The sequence below is a fragment of the Equus przewalskii genome, chromosome 26, assembly GCF_037783145.1.
Source record: "Equus przewalskii isolate Varuska chromosome 26, EquPr2, whole genome shotgun sequence".
NCBI classification, from domain to species: Eukaryota; Metazoa; Chordata; class Mammalia; order Perissodactyla; family Equidae; genus Equus; species Equus przewalskii.
Window position 1 is genome coordinate 781173 of NC_091856.1, and position 17890 is coordinate 799062.

At 41.2% G+C, this 17890-nt stretch overlaps 1 protein-coding gene across 38 annotated transcripts in view; it reads left to right on the forward strand.

The window, feature by feature from the left end:
- LOC103560311 (phospholipid-transporting ATPase FetA) overlaps positions 1-17890 on the forward strand; it is a 129292-nt gene that overhangs the window by 97874 nt on the left and 13528 nt on the right. For all 38 annotated transcript variants that reach the window (XM_070595631.1, XM_070595637.1, XM_070595642.1 and 35 more), the window contains 3 exons: positions 12065-12230; positions 14982-15170; positions 15887-16002. In XM_070595631.1, the coding sequence (XP_070451732.1) occupies positions 12065-12230; positions 14982-15170; positions 15887-16002 (471 nt within the window). The remainder of the gene's footprint in view (positions 1-12064; positions 12231-14981; positions 15171-15886; positions 16003-17890) is intronic.

Consider the following 17890-nt stretch of genomic DNA (forward strand, 5'->3'; position numbering starts at 1 on the left):
TCCAAAGAGATTGGAAAGGGGAAAGAAAACTAATATTTTGCCTTAAATCCTCTTCCAGGTACTCTGCTAATGACCTTGGCAATACTATAAACAAAGTTATAGCTTCTAGGGAGTAAATTGTTACCCTGGAGTTTCTTTCCCCTTCCTCTTCCGTCCACTACCGATTGACCATAACACATTTTCCACTGGATCACTGGAATCTTTGTTCTCCTTTTTTTAAAAAAAATTTTTATTGTGGTCTAAATAGTTTATAACATTGTGAAATTTCAGTTGTACGTTAATATTTGTCAAACACCATATAAATGTGCCCCTGCACCCCTTGTGCCCGCCCTCCCTTGTCTTCTTCCTGATAATCCCTAAATTGTTCTCTTTGTCTGTAAGTTTGTTTATCTTCCACATATGAGTGAAGTCATATGGTGTTTATCTTTCTCTGTCTGGCTTATTTCACTTAACATGATGCCCTCAAGGTCCATCCATGTGGCTGCGAATGGGGCAATTATGTCCTTTTTTTAATGGTTGAGTAGTATTCCATCGTATATATATATCTCCACCACATCTTCTTTATCCATTCGTCAGTTGATGGGCACTTGGGTTGCTTCCACGTCTTGGCTATTGTGAATAATACTGCAATGAACATAGGAGTGCATAAGTCTCTTTGAATTGTTGATTTCAAGTTCTTTGAATAAATACCCAGTAGTGGGATAGCTGGGTCATATGGTAGTTCTATTTTTAGTTTTTTGAGGAATCTCCATACTGTTTTCCAAAATGGCTGCACCAGTTTGCATTCCCACCAGCAGTGGATGAGGGTTCCCTTTTCTCCACAACCTCTCCAACATTTGTTACTTTTTGTCTTGCTGATTATAGCCATTCTAACAGGCATAAGATGCTGTCTAAGTGTAGTTTTGATTTGCATTTCCCTGATGATTAGTGATGAGCATCTTTTCATGTGCCTATTGGCCATCTATATATATTCTTTGGAAAAATGTTCATATCCTCTGCCCATTTTTTGATTGGGTTGTTTGTTTTTTTGTAGTTCATTTGTGTGAGTTCTTTATATATTATGGAGATTAACGCCTTATAAGATAGATGGTTTGCAAATACTTTCTCCCAGTTGGTGGGTTATTTTTTCATTTTGATCTTGGTTTCCTTTGCCTTCCCGAAGCTCTTTAGTCTGATGAAGTCCCACTTGTTTATTTTTTCTTTTGTTTTCCTTGTCTGAGTGGACATTATATTTGTAAATATCCTTTTAAGGCTGATGTCAAAGAGTGTACTGCCTCTATTTTCTTCCAGAAGTTTTATGGTTTCAGGTCTTACCTTCAAGTCTTTGGTCCATTTTCAGTCTGTTTTTGTGTTTGGAGAAAGATAATGGTCTGCTTTCATTTTTTTGCATGTGGCTGTCCAGTTTTCCCAGCACTATTTATTGAAGAGGCTTTCCTTTCTCCATTGTATATTCTTGGCTCCTTTGTCGAACATTATTTGTCCATAGATGTATGGTTTTACTTCTGGGCTTTCAGTTCTGTTCCATTGATCTGTTTGTCTGTTTTTGTACCAGTCCCATGCTGTTTTGATTACTGGAGCTTTGTAATATGTTTTGAAATTAGAGATTGTGATGCCACCAGCTTTGTTCTTGTTTCTCAGGACTGTTTTGGCTATTCGGGGTCTTTTGTTGCCCCATATGGATTTTAAGATTGTTTGTTCTATTTCTGTAAAGAATGTCATTGGGATTCTGATTGGAATTGCATTGAATCTGTAGATTGCTTTAGGTAGTATGGACATTTTAACTATCTTTATTCTTCTAATCCATGCACAAGGAATATCCCTCCATTTCTTTATGTCATAATCGATTTCTTTCAGTAATGTCTTATACTTTTCCTTGTATAGATCTTTCACCTCCTTGGTCAAATTTATTCCTAGATATTTTTTTCTTTTTGTTGCAATTGTAAATGGGGTTGTATTCTTGAGTTCTTATTCTGTTAGTTTGTTATTAGAGTATAGAAATGCCACTGATTTTTGTAAGTTGACTTTATTCCTGCCACTTTGCTGTAGTTGATTGTTTCTAATAGTTTTCTGATGGATTCTTTGGGGTTTTCTATATTTAAAATCATGTCATCTGCAATACCTTATGACCCGGCCATCCTACTACTGGGTATCTATCCAAAGAACTTGAAATCAGCAATTCCAAAAGTCCCATGCACCCCTATGTTCATTGCAGCATATTTACAATAGCCAAGATGTGGAAGCAACCTAAATGCCCATCAACTGATAATTGGATAAAGAAGATATGGTATATATATACAATGGAATACTACTCAGCCATAAAAAAAGACAAAATCGTCCCATTCACAACAACATGGATGGACCTTGAAGGTATTATGTTAAGTGAAATAAGCCTGACAGAGAAAGACGAACTCTGTATGACTCCACTCATAGGTGGAAGTTAAACATAGAGACAAAGAGAATTGATTGGTGGTTACCAGGGGAAATGGGGGGTGAGGGGAGGGCAGAAAGGGTGAAATGGTGCACCTACAACATGACTAACAATAATGTACAACTGAAATTTCACAAGGTTGTAAACTATCATAATCTTAATAAAAAGTAAAAAAAAAAAAAAAAAAAAAACAGGAGAAAAGAGGGAAAAAATCATGTCATCTGCAAACAGCAAGAGTTTCACTTCTTCAGTGCCTATTTGGATTCCTTTTATTTCTTTTTCCTGCCTAATTGCTCTGGCCAAAACCTCTAGTACTATGTTGAATAAGAGTGGTGACAGTGGGCACCCTTGTCTTGTTCCTGTTCTCAGCAGGATGGCTTTCAGTTTTTCCCCTTGAGTATGATGTTGGCTGTGGATTTGTCTTATGGCCTTTATTGTGTTGACATATTTTCCTTCTATACCCATTTTATTGAGAGTTTTTATCGTGAATGGATGTTGGATATTGTCAAGTGCTTTCTCTACATCTTTGGAGATGATCATATGGTTTTTGTTCCTCCTTTTGTTAATATGGTTTATCACCTTGATAATTTGTGGATGTTGACCTATCCCTGTGTCCCTTGTATGAATCCCACTTGATCATGGTGTATGATCTTTTTAACATATTGCTGTATTCAGTTTGCCAATATTTTGTTGAGGATTTTTGCATCTATGTTCATCAGTGATATTGGCCTGTAATTTTCCTTCTGTGTTGTCCTTGTCTGGCTTTGGGATCAGGGTTGTATTGGCCTTGTAGAATGTGTTAAGAATATTTCTGTCTTCCTCAATTTTTTGGAATAGTTTGAGAAGAATAGGTAATCAGTTGTCTTTGAATGTTTGGTAGAATTCTCCAGAGAAGCCATCTGGTCCTGGACTTTTATTTTGGGGGAGGTTTTTGGTTACTGTTTCAATCTCTTTGCTTATGATTGGTCTATTCAGATTCTCTATTTCTTCTTGATTCAGTTTTGGGAGGTTGTACAAGTCTAAGAATTTATCCATTTCTTCTAGATTGTCTAGTTTGTTGGCATGTGGTTTTTCATAATATTCTCTTATAATCTTTTGTATTTCTATGGTATCCATTGTAATTTTTCCTCTTTCATTTCTAATTTTATTTATTTGAGGCTTGTCTCTTTTTTTCTTAGTGAGTGTGGCTAGGGGTTTGTTTATCCTCTCAAAGAACCAGCTCCTTGTTTCATTGATCTTTTTTACAGTCTTTTTTGTTCCAGTTTCATTTATTTCTGCCCCAATTTTTATTATTTCCCTCATTCTTCTGAGTTTAGGCTTTATTTGTTATCTAATTCTGTTAGGTGTAGTTTATGGTTGTTTATTTGAGCTTTTTATTGTTTGTTAATGTGGGCCTGCATTGCTATAAACTTCCCTCTTAGGACCACTTGTGCTGCATCCCATAAGAGTTGGTATGGTGTGTTTTCATTCTTGTTTGTCTCCAAATATTTTTTTATTTCTCCCTTTATTTCTTCAACGACCCATTGGTTGTTCAGTAGCATGTTGTTTAATCTCCACATTTTTGTTCCTTTTCCAGCTTTTTTCTTGTAGTTGATTTCTAGTTTCACAGCATTATAGTCAGAAAAGATAGTAGATAATTTCAGTCTTCTTAAATGTATCAAGGCCTGCCTTGTTTCCCAATATATGGTCTGTGCTTGAGAATGTTCCATGTGAGCTTGAGAAGAATGTATATTCTGCTGTTTTGGGGTGGAGTGCTCTCTATATATCTATTAAGTTCATCTGGTCTAGTTTTTCATTTAAGTCCACTATCTCCTGGTTGACTTTTTGTCTGGATGATCTATCCATTGATGTAAGTGGGTTGTTGAGGTCCCCTACTATTACTATGTTGTCACTGATATCTCCTTTTAGGTTTGTTAATAGTTGCTTTATGTGCTTTGGTGCTCCTCTGTTGGGTGCATACATGTTTATAAGTGTTCTGTCTTCTTCGTGGAAAGTCCCTTTTATCGTTATATACTGCCCCTCTTTGTCTTTCTTTACCAGTTTTATCTTGAAGTCTACTTTGTCTGATATAAGTATGGCAACACCTGCTTTCTTTTGTTTGCCATTAGCTTGGAGTATCATCTTCCATCCCTTCACTCTGAGCCTGTGTTTGTCTCTAGAACTGAGATGTGTTTCCTGGCAGCATATTGTTGGGTCTTGTTCTTTAATCCATCTCACCACTGTGTGTCTTTTGATTGGAGAATTCAATCCATTTACATTTAGAGTGATTATTGATATATGAGGGCTTAATATTGCCATCTTATCACATGTTTCCTGGTTCTTTTGCATCTCCTTTGTTTCTCTTCCCATGTATTTCGGAGTACCAGTTTGATTAGGTAGTTTGTAGGTTTTCTTTGTTTTCTCCTTGTTTATCATAAATGTCTCTGTTCTAATTGTTTAGTGGTTATCCTTAGGTTCATATAGAAAATCTAATAGTTGAGATAGTCCATCTTCTGATAACTGCTTATTTCCTTAGAGTATACTGATTCCATCCCATTCCTCTTCCCCTTCTAAGTTATTTTTGTCATATCTTTTTCCATCTTGTGTTGTGAGTTTGTGGTTAAAATGATGAGGTCATTTTTGTTTTGGTGTCTTCCTTTTTTTTATCCTTGATGTTAAAATTAAGTGTTTACTAACCTGATCTGATAGAGAGCTGCCGTTTTCTAATTATTGCCTACCTATTCATCTCCTTGCTCAGGGCTTTGTAGCCCCTTTGCTATTTTTTTTTTTTTCAGGTATGAGGGCCTTCTTGAGGATTTCTTGTAGGGGGCAATTAACTCCCTTAGCTATTGTTTTATCTGAAGGAGGTTTTCACTGGATAGAACATTCTTGGCTGATAGTTTTTGTCTTTCAGGGTTTTGAATATATCATTCCAGTCTCTCCTAGCCTGTAAGGTTTCTGCTGAGAAATCTACTGAAAGCCTGATAGGAGTTCCTTTGTAAGTTATTTTCTTCTGCCTTGCTGCCCTTAGTATATTTTCTTTGTCCTTGACTTTTACCAGTTTCACTCCTATATGCCTTGGGGTGGGTCTTTTTACATTGACAAAGGTAGGAGATCTCGAGGCCTCTTTCACATGGATTTCCAGCTCCCTCCCCAGGTTTAGGAGGTTCTCAGCTATTATTTCTTTGAACAAGCTTTCTGCTGCATTCTCCTTCTCTTCGCCCTCTGGAATACCTATAATCTTGTTGCATTTCCTGATTGAGTCAGTTATTTCTCTGAGAGCTGCTTCATTTCTTTTTAGTCTTAGTTCTCTCTTCTCTTCCCTCTGAAGCATTTCTATAGTACTATCCTCTAACTGGCTGATTCTGTCCTCCATATTTTCAGCTCTTTTGTTTAGGGAATCCAGATTTTTCTTTATTTCATCCATCGTGGTTTTCATCTCCAACAGTTCTGATTGGTTCTTCCTTATTGTTTCAGTCTTCTTTGTGAGCACATTCCCTAATTCATTAATTTGTCTTTCTGTCTTTTCTTGTAACTCATTGAGTTTTTTTATGATAGCTGTTTTGAATTCTTTGTCATCTAGGTTATGGATTTCTGTGCCTTCGGGGTTGGTTTCTAGGGACTTGTCACTTTCCTTCTAGTCTGGAGATTTACTATACCTACTCATACTGCTTGATGGAGTGGATTTTTGCTTCCTCATGGTGCTCTTATCTGGTCACAGCTGCCACGTACTGCCACTTGGTGGGGATCAGGCACTGTGTATTCTGGGCCTGGCCTGAGCAGGGGCTCCCCAGCTCCAGCCATTGACTGTTTTTCTCTCTGAGCAACTGATTGATGGCAGATCTGGGCCAGGGGAAGGGTACTCTCTTTCACTGGCACTTCCCCCAGCCCCTGCTTGTCTCTCTGTGTGGAGCTTGGGGTGACTGCAGGACTGTGTACATTCCTTTTCCCCAGCAGCTCACTGCTCCATGCCCCGGGTGATAATGGAGCTGGAGTGCCGGGCAGGGGCGGGGCACTTCTACTCAACTGCGCACTTTCCCCTCCTTCACTGCCACACTCTCTGTGCCATACTCTGGACGATTCTGGGGCTCTGCACTTTTCCAGCCACCGCCAAGCTCTCTGCTCCTTGCTCCGGGCGATCCTGTGGGTGGAGTGCGGGGCAGGGACAGGGCACATCCTTCCACTGCACACTTTTCCCGCCGCCACTACACACTTTTCCCACCGCCACTACCACGCTCTCCTCACTGTGCTCTGGAACATTCTGGGGCTGGGATACCAAGTGGGGATGGGGCACCTTTCTTCACCTGCGCACTTTCCCTGCCACCACTACCATGCTCACCACACCATGCTCTGGACGATTCTGGGGCTGGGGTACTGGGCGGGGACAGCTGCCCTTTTCACCTGTGCATTTCCTCCTGCTGTGGCCCATCTCTCTCCATGGAGCTCCTGCGGATCAGCTTCCACTTCCTCCAGGGGATCCAGCCCCACCACCAGCTTCAGGCGTATGGCTGCATGGGTCTCTCAGACTTCTTTTGTGATGTGTATATGTCCTCTGTTGGTGTATGAATGTCCTTTTGGTTGTATATTAGAGGTGAGAGTCCAAGCAAAGAGCTCACTCCACCATGATGCTGATGTCTATCTCTTTGTCTCTTATAAACAAATTTACCTATAGCCTCATCTCTTCATAAATATTCTTCTCCCTGCCTTGATTGAAACATGACTTTCCCTGAGAACATCCCTTTTCCTCTCTCTCTCATACTCCACATACCAAAAGCCCAAAGTTATTGTCCTCGTTATCCTTTGCCACTTTTAAACCATTGCTTTTTCTCCCTTGTATAATCTTTCTTCTTGTGATGCTCATGACTTCTGGCTATACTTCTCTTTAACTCTTCTTGTCATTGACGTCTATGAATCTTTTGTCTTCTCCACCTCATTCATTGAGGACTTTGAAACTTAGCTCATTTTCTCTCTGTACCCAATCCCTGCAAGCATCTTGGGTAGTATTTGCTTCTTTATGGATGATCTATCACCATAGTTGCTTTCAAATGCTGAAAGAATATGTGACCTCTTGGACTCAAAAAATCTATATCACCCATTGCCATGTCACCATTCAGAATTGTACTACTATGAAATTGTAAACTCCTTTGTCATGATCTCTTATCACAAACCTTATTCCTCCATCTCTCTAGGTACTTGACTCACAGTATGCCTGCTTTCCTAGGAAGGTTTGCAAACCCTCAGCTCTCCTTTTTCTCCCATCTCTCAATCCCTTATGACTTTACTTCCTTTCCTATCTTGCCCCCATCTGTACCCAAGATCATAAACATCCTCAGTGCTTTACTAATCTTCTTTTTTCTCTGCTCATCTAACAAATCTTAACCTTGTATTAACCAAACCATCTATCCTTCTCTATTTCTAATCTCAGAGTGCTAAGCACTTTTTGGAGATCACAAAAGCATTAAAAATTCAGCGACTCCAACCTCTTCTGGGCTTCCAGTGCCCCTTGGATAATTTCTTACCTACTTGTGATCAGCTTCATACTTAATTCTTCATATTAGCTATTCCAAAATTCACCACTCTCAGGCCTTCTACCACATACCCCTCTCCCCAATGTGCGACAGATGATGTCGCCTTCTACTTTACTGAGAAAAACCCAAACTCTCAGCTAAATATCCTTTTCTATACATAGATCAGAACCCACCTTTACCTCCTTTTCTTTGGTCTCAAAAAAGGTATCACTTCTTCTTTCAGTACCAATCTCTTATATGTTGTAGATTCTATCCCTTCCTACTTCTTCAGGAACCTCAGTCAATCTCTATTCTCTCTTCTTAATATCTGAAACTTAATCTGCTTATATGATTCTTTCCCCTCATCTCAAGTCTTCCCTTTCTTTAAAAAAGACTTAATATATTCATACAATGGAATAATATTCAGCAATAAAATGAAATGAGCTATCAAGCCATACACACACAAAAAGGAAGAACTTTCAGTGCATATTGCAAAGTGAAAGAAGCCAAACTGAAAAGGCTTCATTCTGTATGATTCCAACTATGGCATTCTGGAAAAGGCAAAACTATGATGACGGAAAAAGGTTAGTGTTTGCCAGGGGTTTGGGGAGGGGTGGAAAGAAGGATGAAGCAGTGGCTCATAGGATATTTTTAGGGCAGTGAATCTATGCTGTGTGATACTGTCATGGTGGATTCATTACATTATACAATTGTCAAAACTCATAGAACCGTACAACACAGAGTGAACCCTAATGTCAACGATGGACTTTAGTTAATAATAATGTAGCAGTGTTGGTTCATTGATTATAATAAATGTACCCCACTAATGTAGGATGTTAATAGGGGAAACGGGAGTGGAAAGGAGAGAGGGAGTATACAGGAATTCTCTGTAGTTTCTGCTCAATTTTTCTGCAAACCTAAGACTGCTCTAAAAAATAGAGTATTAATTTAAAAGAAATGGGTTAAAATAACCCTTAGCCAGGGTTAACTGCTGCTAAATTTTTGTATTTTATTTTTATTCATATTTTTTAAAAGCATTTGGAAACTTTCCTTCATCCTGCATTACCTTCTAGCCATTATCTGTCTCCACCAGTCAGTCTAAAATATTTATTGAGTATCAACCAGATGTCAGACTCTAAGTAAGTGCTAAAGATTCAAGGAAAACAAAAGAGACTTGTTCCCTGCCTTCAAAGAGCTGGCAGACTAGAGGAGGAGCCATGTAAGTAAACAGGCACTTAGAGCAGCCCCTCACTCCTCACCATCCCTTCATGCTTCAGCCCACTCGGTGAGTCAGACTCTGTCCTGTCGTGCCCCTCAATCTCTCATAGCCAAGGTCACTAATGACTACCCTGTTGTTAGGTCAAGAAGTTGTTACCCAGTTTCTCTTCAGATTTTACACTTAAAACAATTAAACTCCACTTTTTCTTAAAACTCTCTTGTCTGTTGGCTTCTGTTAAATAACTCTCTTCTTGTTTTTTCTTCCTGTCTGATTGCTTTTTTTCATCTCTTTGGCTATAGGTTCTCCAAGCTCTATTATTGTACCTCTTCTCCATCTGTATAGTCTCCTGGATAATCTCGTGTATTTACATGGCTTTAACTACCACCTACTTATTGGTGGTCTCCAAATCCACGTGTCCAAGGAACCCTTGATAGCTCCCCGCAACATATGGCCGAAGCTGAAGATATCCTAAAAAACCGTCTATGGCTATCTCACAGGATCTCAGAGTTTCCTCACTTGCCACCTTTATCCTCCATTCTGAATCCACTTCTTCACATCTGATATCCCCAGTTTCCATCCTTTTGTCTAGTACCTGGATTTGCCTTTCAACCTTGTTTAACTGGTTGTTTGGCTTTCAATTTCAGAGTTATCCATGAATGCTGCCTCTCAGACCGTGCTGTACTGCAGCTCCAAGCCAGCTCTGCCTCAGTCCTGTACCCAGCCAGGTCGAATGTTCTCAAACATTACTTGTCTGGAAAGAGAGATTAGAAACTAGCTCAGATCTCTTATCTGAGCTTCAAAACTATATATGCTTGCTTTCATTACCACTTGTATATCCTTCAGGTGTCTCCAATTCAGTCTATCGAAAACCTCCTCCTGGGGCCAGCCCCGTGGCCGAGTGGTTAAGTTCACGCACTCCGCTTCGGCGGCCCAGGGTTTTGCCAGTTCAAATCCTGGGAGGACATGGCACCGCTCATCAGGCCACGTTGAGGCAGCACCCCACATGCCACAACTGGAAGGACCCACAACTAAAAGTACACAACTATGTACCGTGGGGCTTTGGGGAGAAAAAGGAAAAAAATAAATAAATAAATAAAATAAAAAACCCTGCTCCTGCTGGGTATCCTATGTCAATGAACAGTCGTAACATCTGTCTAGGGCCAATTAGGAAACATAAAATCACTCTTGACTCTTTCCCTATTTCACTCCTCATAGCCATGTCATATCAATTCTAGCTCCCTGCGTTTTCAAACCATCCCCTTAATTTAATATTTATTGTCACTACTTCATTTCTCTTGTGGTTTACGGAATGGCCTCCTAACTGGTCTCCTTGCTTCTCATCTTGCTAGTTTCCAGTATATTCTCCATGCTGCTACCAGAGGACTTTCTCTGACACAAATTTGATTCTGTCACTTCCAGCAGAAAGTTGCTATGACTTCCTGTTGCATGTAAGATGGTAATGTAGGGCTAGCCCTGGTGGCCTAGTGGTTAAGTTTGACGCATTCTACTTTGGTGGCCCAGGTTCGGTTCCCAGGCACGGACCTACACTACTTATCTATCAGTGGCCATGCTCTGATGGCAGCTCACATACAAAGTAGAGGAAGATTGGCAACAGATGTTAGCTCAGGGTGAATCTTCCTCAGCAAAAAAAAAAAAAAGATGGTAATGTAGGATCTGCTTCATATCTACCTCTCCAACTTATCTCTCACCACTCACCAGCTTCCAGTTTCAAAGAATGTGACAGTGCAAGGGCCCAATTTTAGAAAAGCCTGCTATCTAATTAATCAGGGCATGCTATCTAATTAATGAGTTATCTTAAATTACTGAACCCACAAACTTCCCAGAGCTCACAGCTCTGTGGTTGCCAGGTCTTGGGCTTGGCTCTGGCCCTAACCATACTTCCTCACTACCATGACAAAACTCCCTCTAGATGGGATGTAGGAAAGAGCCACTGTAGCTCACTACAAACTTCCCTTTCTCCAACATAGCACCAAGCACTCAAGTGTCTGTACTTGACATATTGGGGCCCAGTCCAGGTAGCACCACAACTACAAAGAGCTGGAAAAATATCCTTGAGAGTTCTGGTATGGGCTAGGGAAATCCGTTAATGACGTTGACTCCAGAGTGGGGATGAGAGAGTCTCAGGGCCAAACCGAGCCATAAAAAATGTTTACTCAAGGTAGCTACCAGCAGCCTAGCTGAAATGAAGAATGAGAGTCAATATGTAAAGGAGCCGAGCTCATAGCTGGGAAAATGGTAGTGAATATTAGGTCCAAATATTGAGGCAAGGTCAGTGACTATGAGGGTTAGAGGCAAGAAGGAATCAGGTATGCTGACAGGTCAAGTAAAATGGCTCAAATTTACGTCTGTGAACAACATGGACTGAAGCTTTATTCTACAGCCTTGCCTCGATCTTGGAATATTCCTCTCTAGCCCTCTTGTGGGGTTAAATAGGAATAGTGCAACACAGTGATACCACTGGACCTAGGACTCAGTTCCCTTCCCAGCTCCCCAATCAGGCAGAGGACAGGCAGAGACAGGGCTTTTCCAGATGCTATTTACTAGAGGGAACAGTTATCCCCTCAAATCCTTAGGTTTGATTATCACGGATTTGGGACTTGGAAGAGTAGAGCCAGAAGATGACCACTGATCATTCAGGATAGCTGGGGTAGAAAGGGGGCAAGAAGGGTCTACCCAGCAGTGCTGAGCTTGTCTCCTGTGGGATGGTCTTTTCCAGCCCGAGTGAATGGATGGTCCAGGTCAGAGCTACAAAGGCCTTAGAAACCACCACACGGTCTCCTCCATTTATCTTGCTTTTCTCTTCCTATCCTCCTATGAGTTCTCATCACATTCCAGAAATTGCCCCCAAATTGACCTTCTATAATGTGTTAAGCTGCTGCTGAGAAGTTTGTGCTGGCTTATGTATTCCAGAAAACAGAAAAGGTCGACTTTTCCTACAACAAACTGGCTGATCCTAAGTTTTCATTTTATGACAAGACTTTGGTGGAAGCAGTGAAAAGGGGAGATGGCCGGGTGCACTTGTTTTTCCTCTCGCTCTCATTGTGTCATACTGTGATGTCAGAAGAGAAAGTGGAAGGTGAGGAGGGGCCTGAGGCCTTGTGGACTGAGCCTATCTCATAGAGTCTGGGCTGCTTGGAGGTGGGGGTGGTTTGGTGTAATTTGTAGTGCCTTAATCTAAGAAAGAACTTTCTAATAGGGAGCGTTGTCCAGCAATGGAATGGATAATCAAAATAAGTAGTGAGCTCCTTAGTCACTGAAACTATTCAAGAAGAAAACAACCTGTTGGTCTTAAAGGAGAGTCACTAATTGGCTAGGGGTCAAACTTGATGCTGTCTAGGGAGCTTTTGCTTTTGAGACTCTGTGATGTTCTGTCACAGAATTCATCTGAATTGTCCCCAAGATCAGCCCTATTATCTCTGACAAGACTTCTTGAATGATGAGTTGAATCATCTTTTTGTTTCACAATTTAAAGGTGTTGACTGAAATAAAGAGTCTGGGTGATGCTAGTGAAGGAGGTTATTCAGTAATCAGCATGAGGAGTTTGAACCCTGAGAACACATTTCAGCAGAGCGCTCTCCTGGAACGGCTCCGGGGGGTGGAGTTTAAGTGCAGCTTGGATCTCTCACAGACTGGTGTACATGCAGGGAAGAGGAAAAGAAAAAGCTTACAACTAGAGCTAACATCGTGCCCATCTTCCTCTACTTTATACATGGGCCGCCCGGGCCGCCAAAGCAGAACGTGCGAACATAACCGCTGTGCCATCGGTCTGACCCTACAACTAGATTTTTTTAAAAAGGGGTAGAGTACATCTGAGCTTTTCCCTGGATTATACATTGAAGGTAACGTAAAGAAGAATTCCGGGGCCCCTGGTGCACACATTCTGCTTCGGAGGCCTGGGGTTTGCCAGTTCGGATCCCGGGTGCAGACATGGCACCGCTTGACAAGCCATGCTATGGTAGGCGTCCCACATATAAACTAGAGGAAGATGGGCATGCATGTTAGCTCAGGGCCAGTCTTCCTCAGTGAAAAGAGGAGGATTGGCAGCAGTTAGCTCAGGGATAATCTTCCTCAAAAAAAAAAGAAGAAGAAGAAGAATTCCTTCATTATCCATCAAACAAGTTCAGAGATGCTGACTTTATGTGTGGAGGGAGGCAAGGTGGAGGGAGGCAAGGACCAGGGTCACTAGTTATTCATTCAATCTCTAAGAAATGCACCTGTGAAATGTGAGAGCAAGGTACCCCTTTATCCCTTCCTGTTGTGGATCTGTCCAGCTGGCGTCTCCAGTCATGAGGTGTGGGGTTCAATGTCATTTTGACATGGCTGAAGGTGGCCTGCATGGCCGCTTCATAGGGCAGCGTGGATTTTATTCTACTGACTTAAAATCCATGCACTTTTCTTGTTAGATTCACGTGTTAGACCAGGGAGAGGGATCCCAAAGATCTGTCCACAAAGGTATCTCCATATATCCTAGTTTCTTTAGTAATCAAATATGACTGTGTCGTCCATGAATTTATCCAGACCGTTTTTAGAAACAATGAATGAGAAATGACTGATTATAAATTAAGAAGACTCTTTTTTCTTAACAAACAATTTAGGCAACCAAAGAAATCACATCCTTTAAAGTCACTGTACTCTTAAAGTAATACTACCATTAGTAACACCTTATATTTGTGTATTACTTTACAGTTTTACAAATTTCTTTCATTTATATTATCTCCTACAATCTTCACAACAGCCCTCTGAGGTAAACAGAACAAGAAAAATGATGCCAGTTTTATATAGAAGGAAACTGAAGGTAAAAGAGCTTAAATGACTGGCCTAAAATCCTTTAAGAAGGGCAGAGGTGAGATAAGACCCCAAATCTCATGTCTCCTGGTCCCAAGGGCTCCCACCCCGCCACAGGCCTCTCTGGGCCTGACATTCCAACAAGTTGCCATTACTTGAAGCATATTTGGACTTTTCTTTGTTTACTGCCTTGAGTGACAAGGTAGGAAACACATAAGAAAATAGTCTTATTGTCCCATAGATACATCTTATATCTGACCTAAAATTATACTCCCCCACCTACGTTATTCACAAGTATAAGACTCTGATGATGCGTCACCCTTCTTCAAAAGCAAATTGACCTTCAGAGGAGAAATAATCCAAAATATACCTCAGGTAGTGGTGATGTTCTAAAAAGAGGAGTTCCAGAAATGTCTTGAGTAATATCACATTGAAAGACTGATTCAATAGAGGGAGTCATTTAGCTTCCCAGAGTGAGAGTTTCAAAGGTGACAATACTCACGCATATGTATTTTTTCATTGTTAACTAAACAATCCATCTTGCTTTCTGGCAGCAGTGTTTAGCAAAGTGTGGCCAGTCTTATGCAGGAGCACTTTATGCAAGACCACCTGCATGAGACTCACCCTGGAGAGTTGTTACAAATTCGATTTCCTAGGCCCTCCTCCCAGGTTTTGTGATTCTGGATTCCGTAAGTTTGAGTAGTGCCCAGGAACCTGCATTTCAAGCCCCCTGAGCCATCTTTACCCACTAAAGTTGGAAAGTAACTGCCTATGTTTTGTTCGTTTGTATACATGCGTGTACCATGTACCCCTGTATACTAACTCGGGTCTGTGAAATGAGTTGAAGATATTGGGGAAAAAAAAACTGACCTGATCTATGTAACCTGGCCTTTTAGGGCCAGGCTCGTGAGGAAGCTTTGAAGAAAGACGTCCCCTCCTGGGCTCCATTTTTATGTAAGCCACTTGGAAGACAGTGTGACTTCTGGGTGGACTTCAGCTGCACATCTCTGTGGCCTCTGGCTGCCCTCTTCTCTCCTACCAGGTGAGCTGGTGTACCAGGCTCAGTCCCCAGATGAAGGTGCCCTGGTCACTGCTGCCAGGAACTTTGGCTTTGCATTCCGTTCTCGCACATCTGAGACAATCACGGTAGTCGAGATGGGGGAAACCAAAGTCTACCAACTGCTGGCTATCTTGGACTTCGACAATGTGCGCAAGAGGATGTCTGTTATTGGTGAGTGCCCCTTCTAGTCGGTCTTCTTCTGTTATTTGTCTTTCATACATGTTTACATGTTGACTTTTTCTTCATCTACACACAAATGTTGTCTCCTACCCACATGCCTTCTCACAGGTACTATGCCTCCAAGACAAGCACACAGCCATTCCCACTTTCTCTCTCACATATCCTTTATATTTTCTCTTTTACACATATTGGGGCTTGCTACCTTATGCTAGGGCCCTTCTTCAGTATTCCTGGGTAGTAGCTTGTTAGAATCCTCAAAGCCAAGATAAGAACAGAGAATAAATATGTAAAGCCTGAACTTGGAGTAAAAGATAGGGGCAGACAATATAGGGAAAATTCATACTATCTTGCTCTCAATTACTTTGGGCCTCTGACTGAAGAGGAAGGTCATTCTTCATCCTTGGTCCTTACTAGGTGTAGGCCTTGGTCTGGAACTTGGACTTGAGAAGCTAAATGTGATTCTGCGTCAGAGTCTTCCACAGGTGATATTGAACCCATGGAAGAACTGGTTCCATGAGGTCCTCTCTCACTCTTACCAGCCCTTACTGTATCACTTATCCTGTGTGACCACTCTTTGAGTGCTTAGCCCCCAAACATATCAGGAACAAATGTCATGGGAACAGCTTCCTGACATCTCTCAGTTGCCTAGACAAGTTCTTGTAACAATGGGCCTCTGTAGCTACTTTGCTTAATTTGCTTATCCTTAGTGAGGACACCTGAAGATCGGGTAATGTTGTTCTGCAAGGGTGCAGACACCATCGTTTGTCAGCTGCTTCATCCATCCTGTAGATCCCTCGGAGATGTGACCATGGAACATTTAGATGTAAGTGTTTGGGTTGCGGGGGGGGGAAGCTGTGGGCGGTTCTGTGTATCTGGATATGTGTCTACATATGTGTCCCTGTGTCGGTGTGTTTTTGTATGGCTATATATTGGTGTCTGTGTCTCTTTCATTGATAGAACAATAAAAACTACCTCATTCTGTGGGATTCTTACTGACCACATTTCCAACTTCTATGTCAAGGAGTTGGACGGCACAGGATCCCAGGGGCATGACAAGGATTGTGTCTGTGAGAGCACTTACCACAATCAGAATAGTTCTCTCTATGATTCCTGGCTCAGGAGGTCCCATGGTCAGACCTAGAATTTGCTTCAGAATAGGGCCTGCTGACACAGGAGACCCCACCCCACTCACCATGATAGGAACAGACTGCTTTTATGGCCTGGAGCAGAGAGTGCCAGACCTGGGCTGTTGAGGGGACTGTTTGATACCCTCCTCTATTATCCACAAGATTAGAATCCCCAAGGCTATCTCCCCCTACCTTCTCTTACCCTAGTTTCACCCCCTAGGATTTGAGATGTACCAGAAAGAGAGAGTGGCTCCGGTCTGCTGGTACTAGAAAGGAAAACCACATCCACACCCTCTGGGGTTTCTCCTCTTAAACCTGGATATATAAAGGGTTTGGGGGAATAGGACAGGAGATGAGATGGGGAAGGGGCAGATCAGAAAAATATTTTAAAGAAGAAATAGATTGGAGAAAACGCTATTTTATTAGGCCATTTTGGCTTAACCCTACATTAACACATAGCCAGAAGTCAGAGAACAAATGGCCAATAAGCACATGAAAAGATGTTCAGTGTCATTAGCCATCAGGGAAATGCAAATCAAAACCTCAAGATATTACTTCACACCACTAGGATAACTAAAATCAAAAAGATGACTAGACGATAAAAAGCATCAGCAAGGATATAGAGAAATTGTAACCTTCATCCATTGCTGATGGGGATGTAAAATGATGCAGTCATTTTGGAAAACAGTTTGGCAGTTCCTGAAAAAGTTAAACACAAAGTTGTCATATGACCCAGCAATTCCCCTCCTAGGTTTATTCCCAAGAGAAATGAAAACACATGTGAACACAAAAACTTGTACCTGAATGTTCATAGAGCATTATTTATAATAGCCAAGAAGTGGAAACAACTCAAATATCATCAACTAACTGATAAATGGATAAATAAAAGGTAGTATATCCACACAATGCAGTATTATTCAGCCATGAAAAGGAATGAAGTACAGGCACATGCCGTGACATGGATGAACCTTGAAAACATTATGCTAAGTGAAAGAAGCCAGTCACAAAAGACCGCATATTATATGATTTCATTTATATGAAATGTCGAGAATAGGCAAATCTGTAGAAACAGAAAGTAGATTAGTGGTCGCTGGGGTCCTAGGGGAAAAGGAAATGGGACTGACTGCTAATGGGTACAGGTTTCTTTTGGGGTGATGAAAATGTTCTGGAATTATGTAGTAGTGATGGTTGCTGGCTGGTTTATGTGATGGTTTATGAATATAATTTTTTTAAAAACCACTGAATTGTACACTTTAAAAGGGTGAATTTTATGGCATGCACATTATATCTCAAGTTTTAAAACAAGTCAGTGAAGTGTCCCATACAGGATGGCTCTTATGTCTTATACTGGTTCCCAGAGGCCACAGTGTTTTTTATGGGCTAGTCTGAAAACTTCTCTTATCTTTTAACCTTCCAAGACACATGAATTAGGGTGTCAGAGAACATTTCCACAGACTAGCTTCAAAGGAGGTCCTAAAACTATTTTAGATCTTTTGGCCTGCTTTCTCCTACCAACCTTAACAGAGACTCACAGTGGAACCTGACTCCACTACAATGTGTTAATCACTAATGACAAACCTGTGA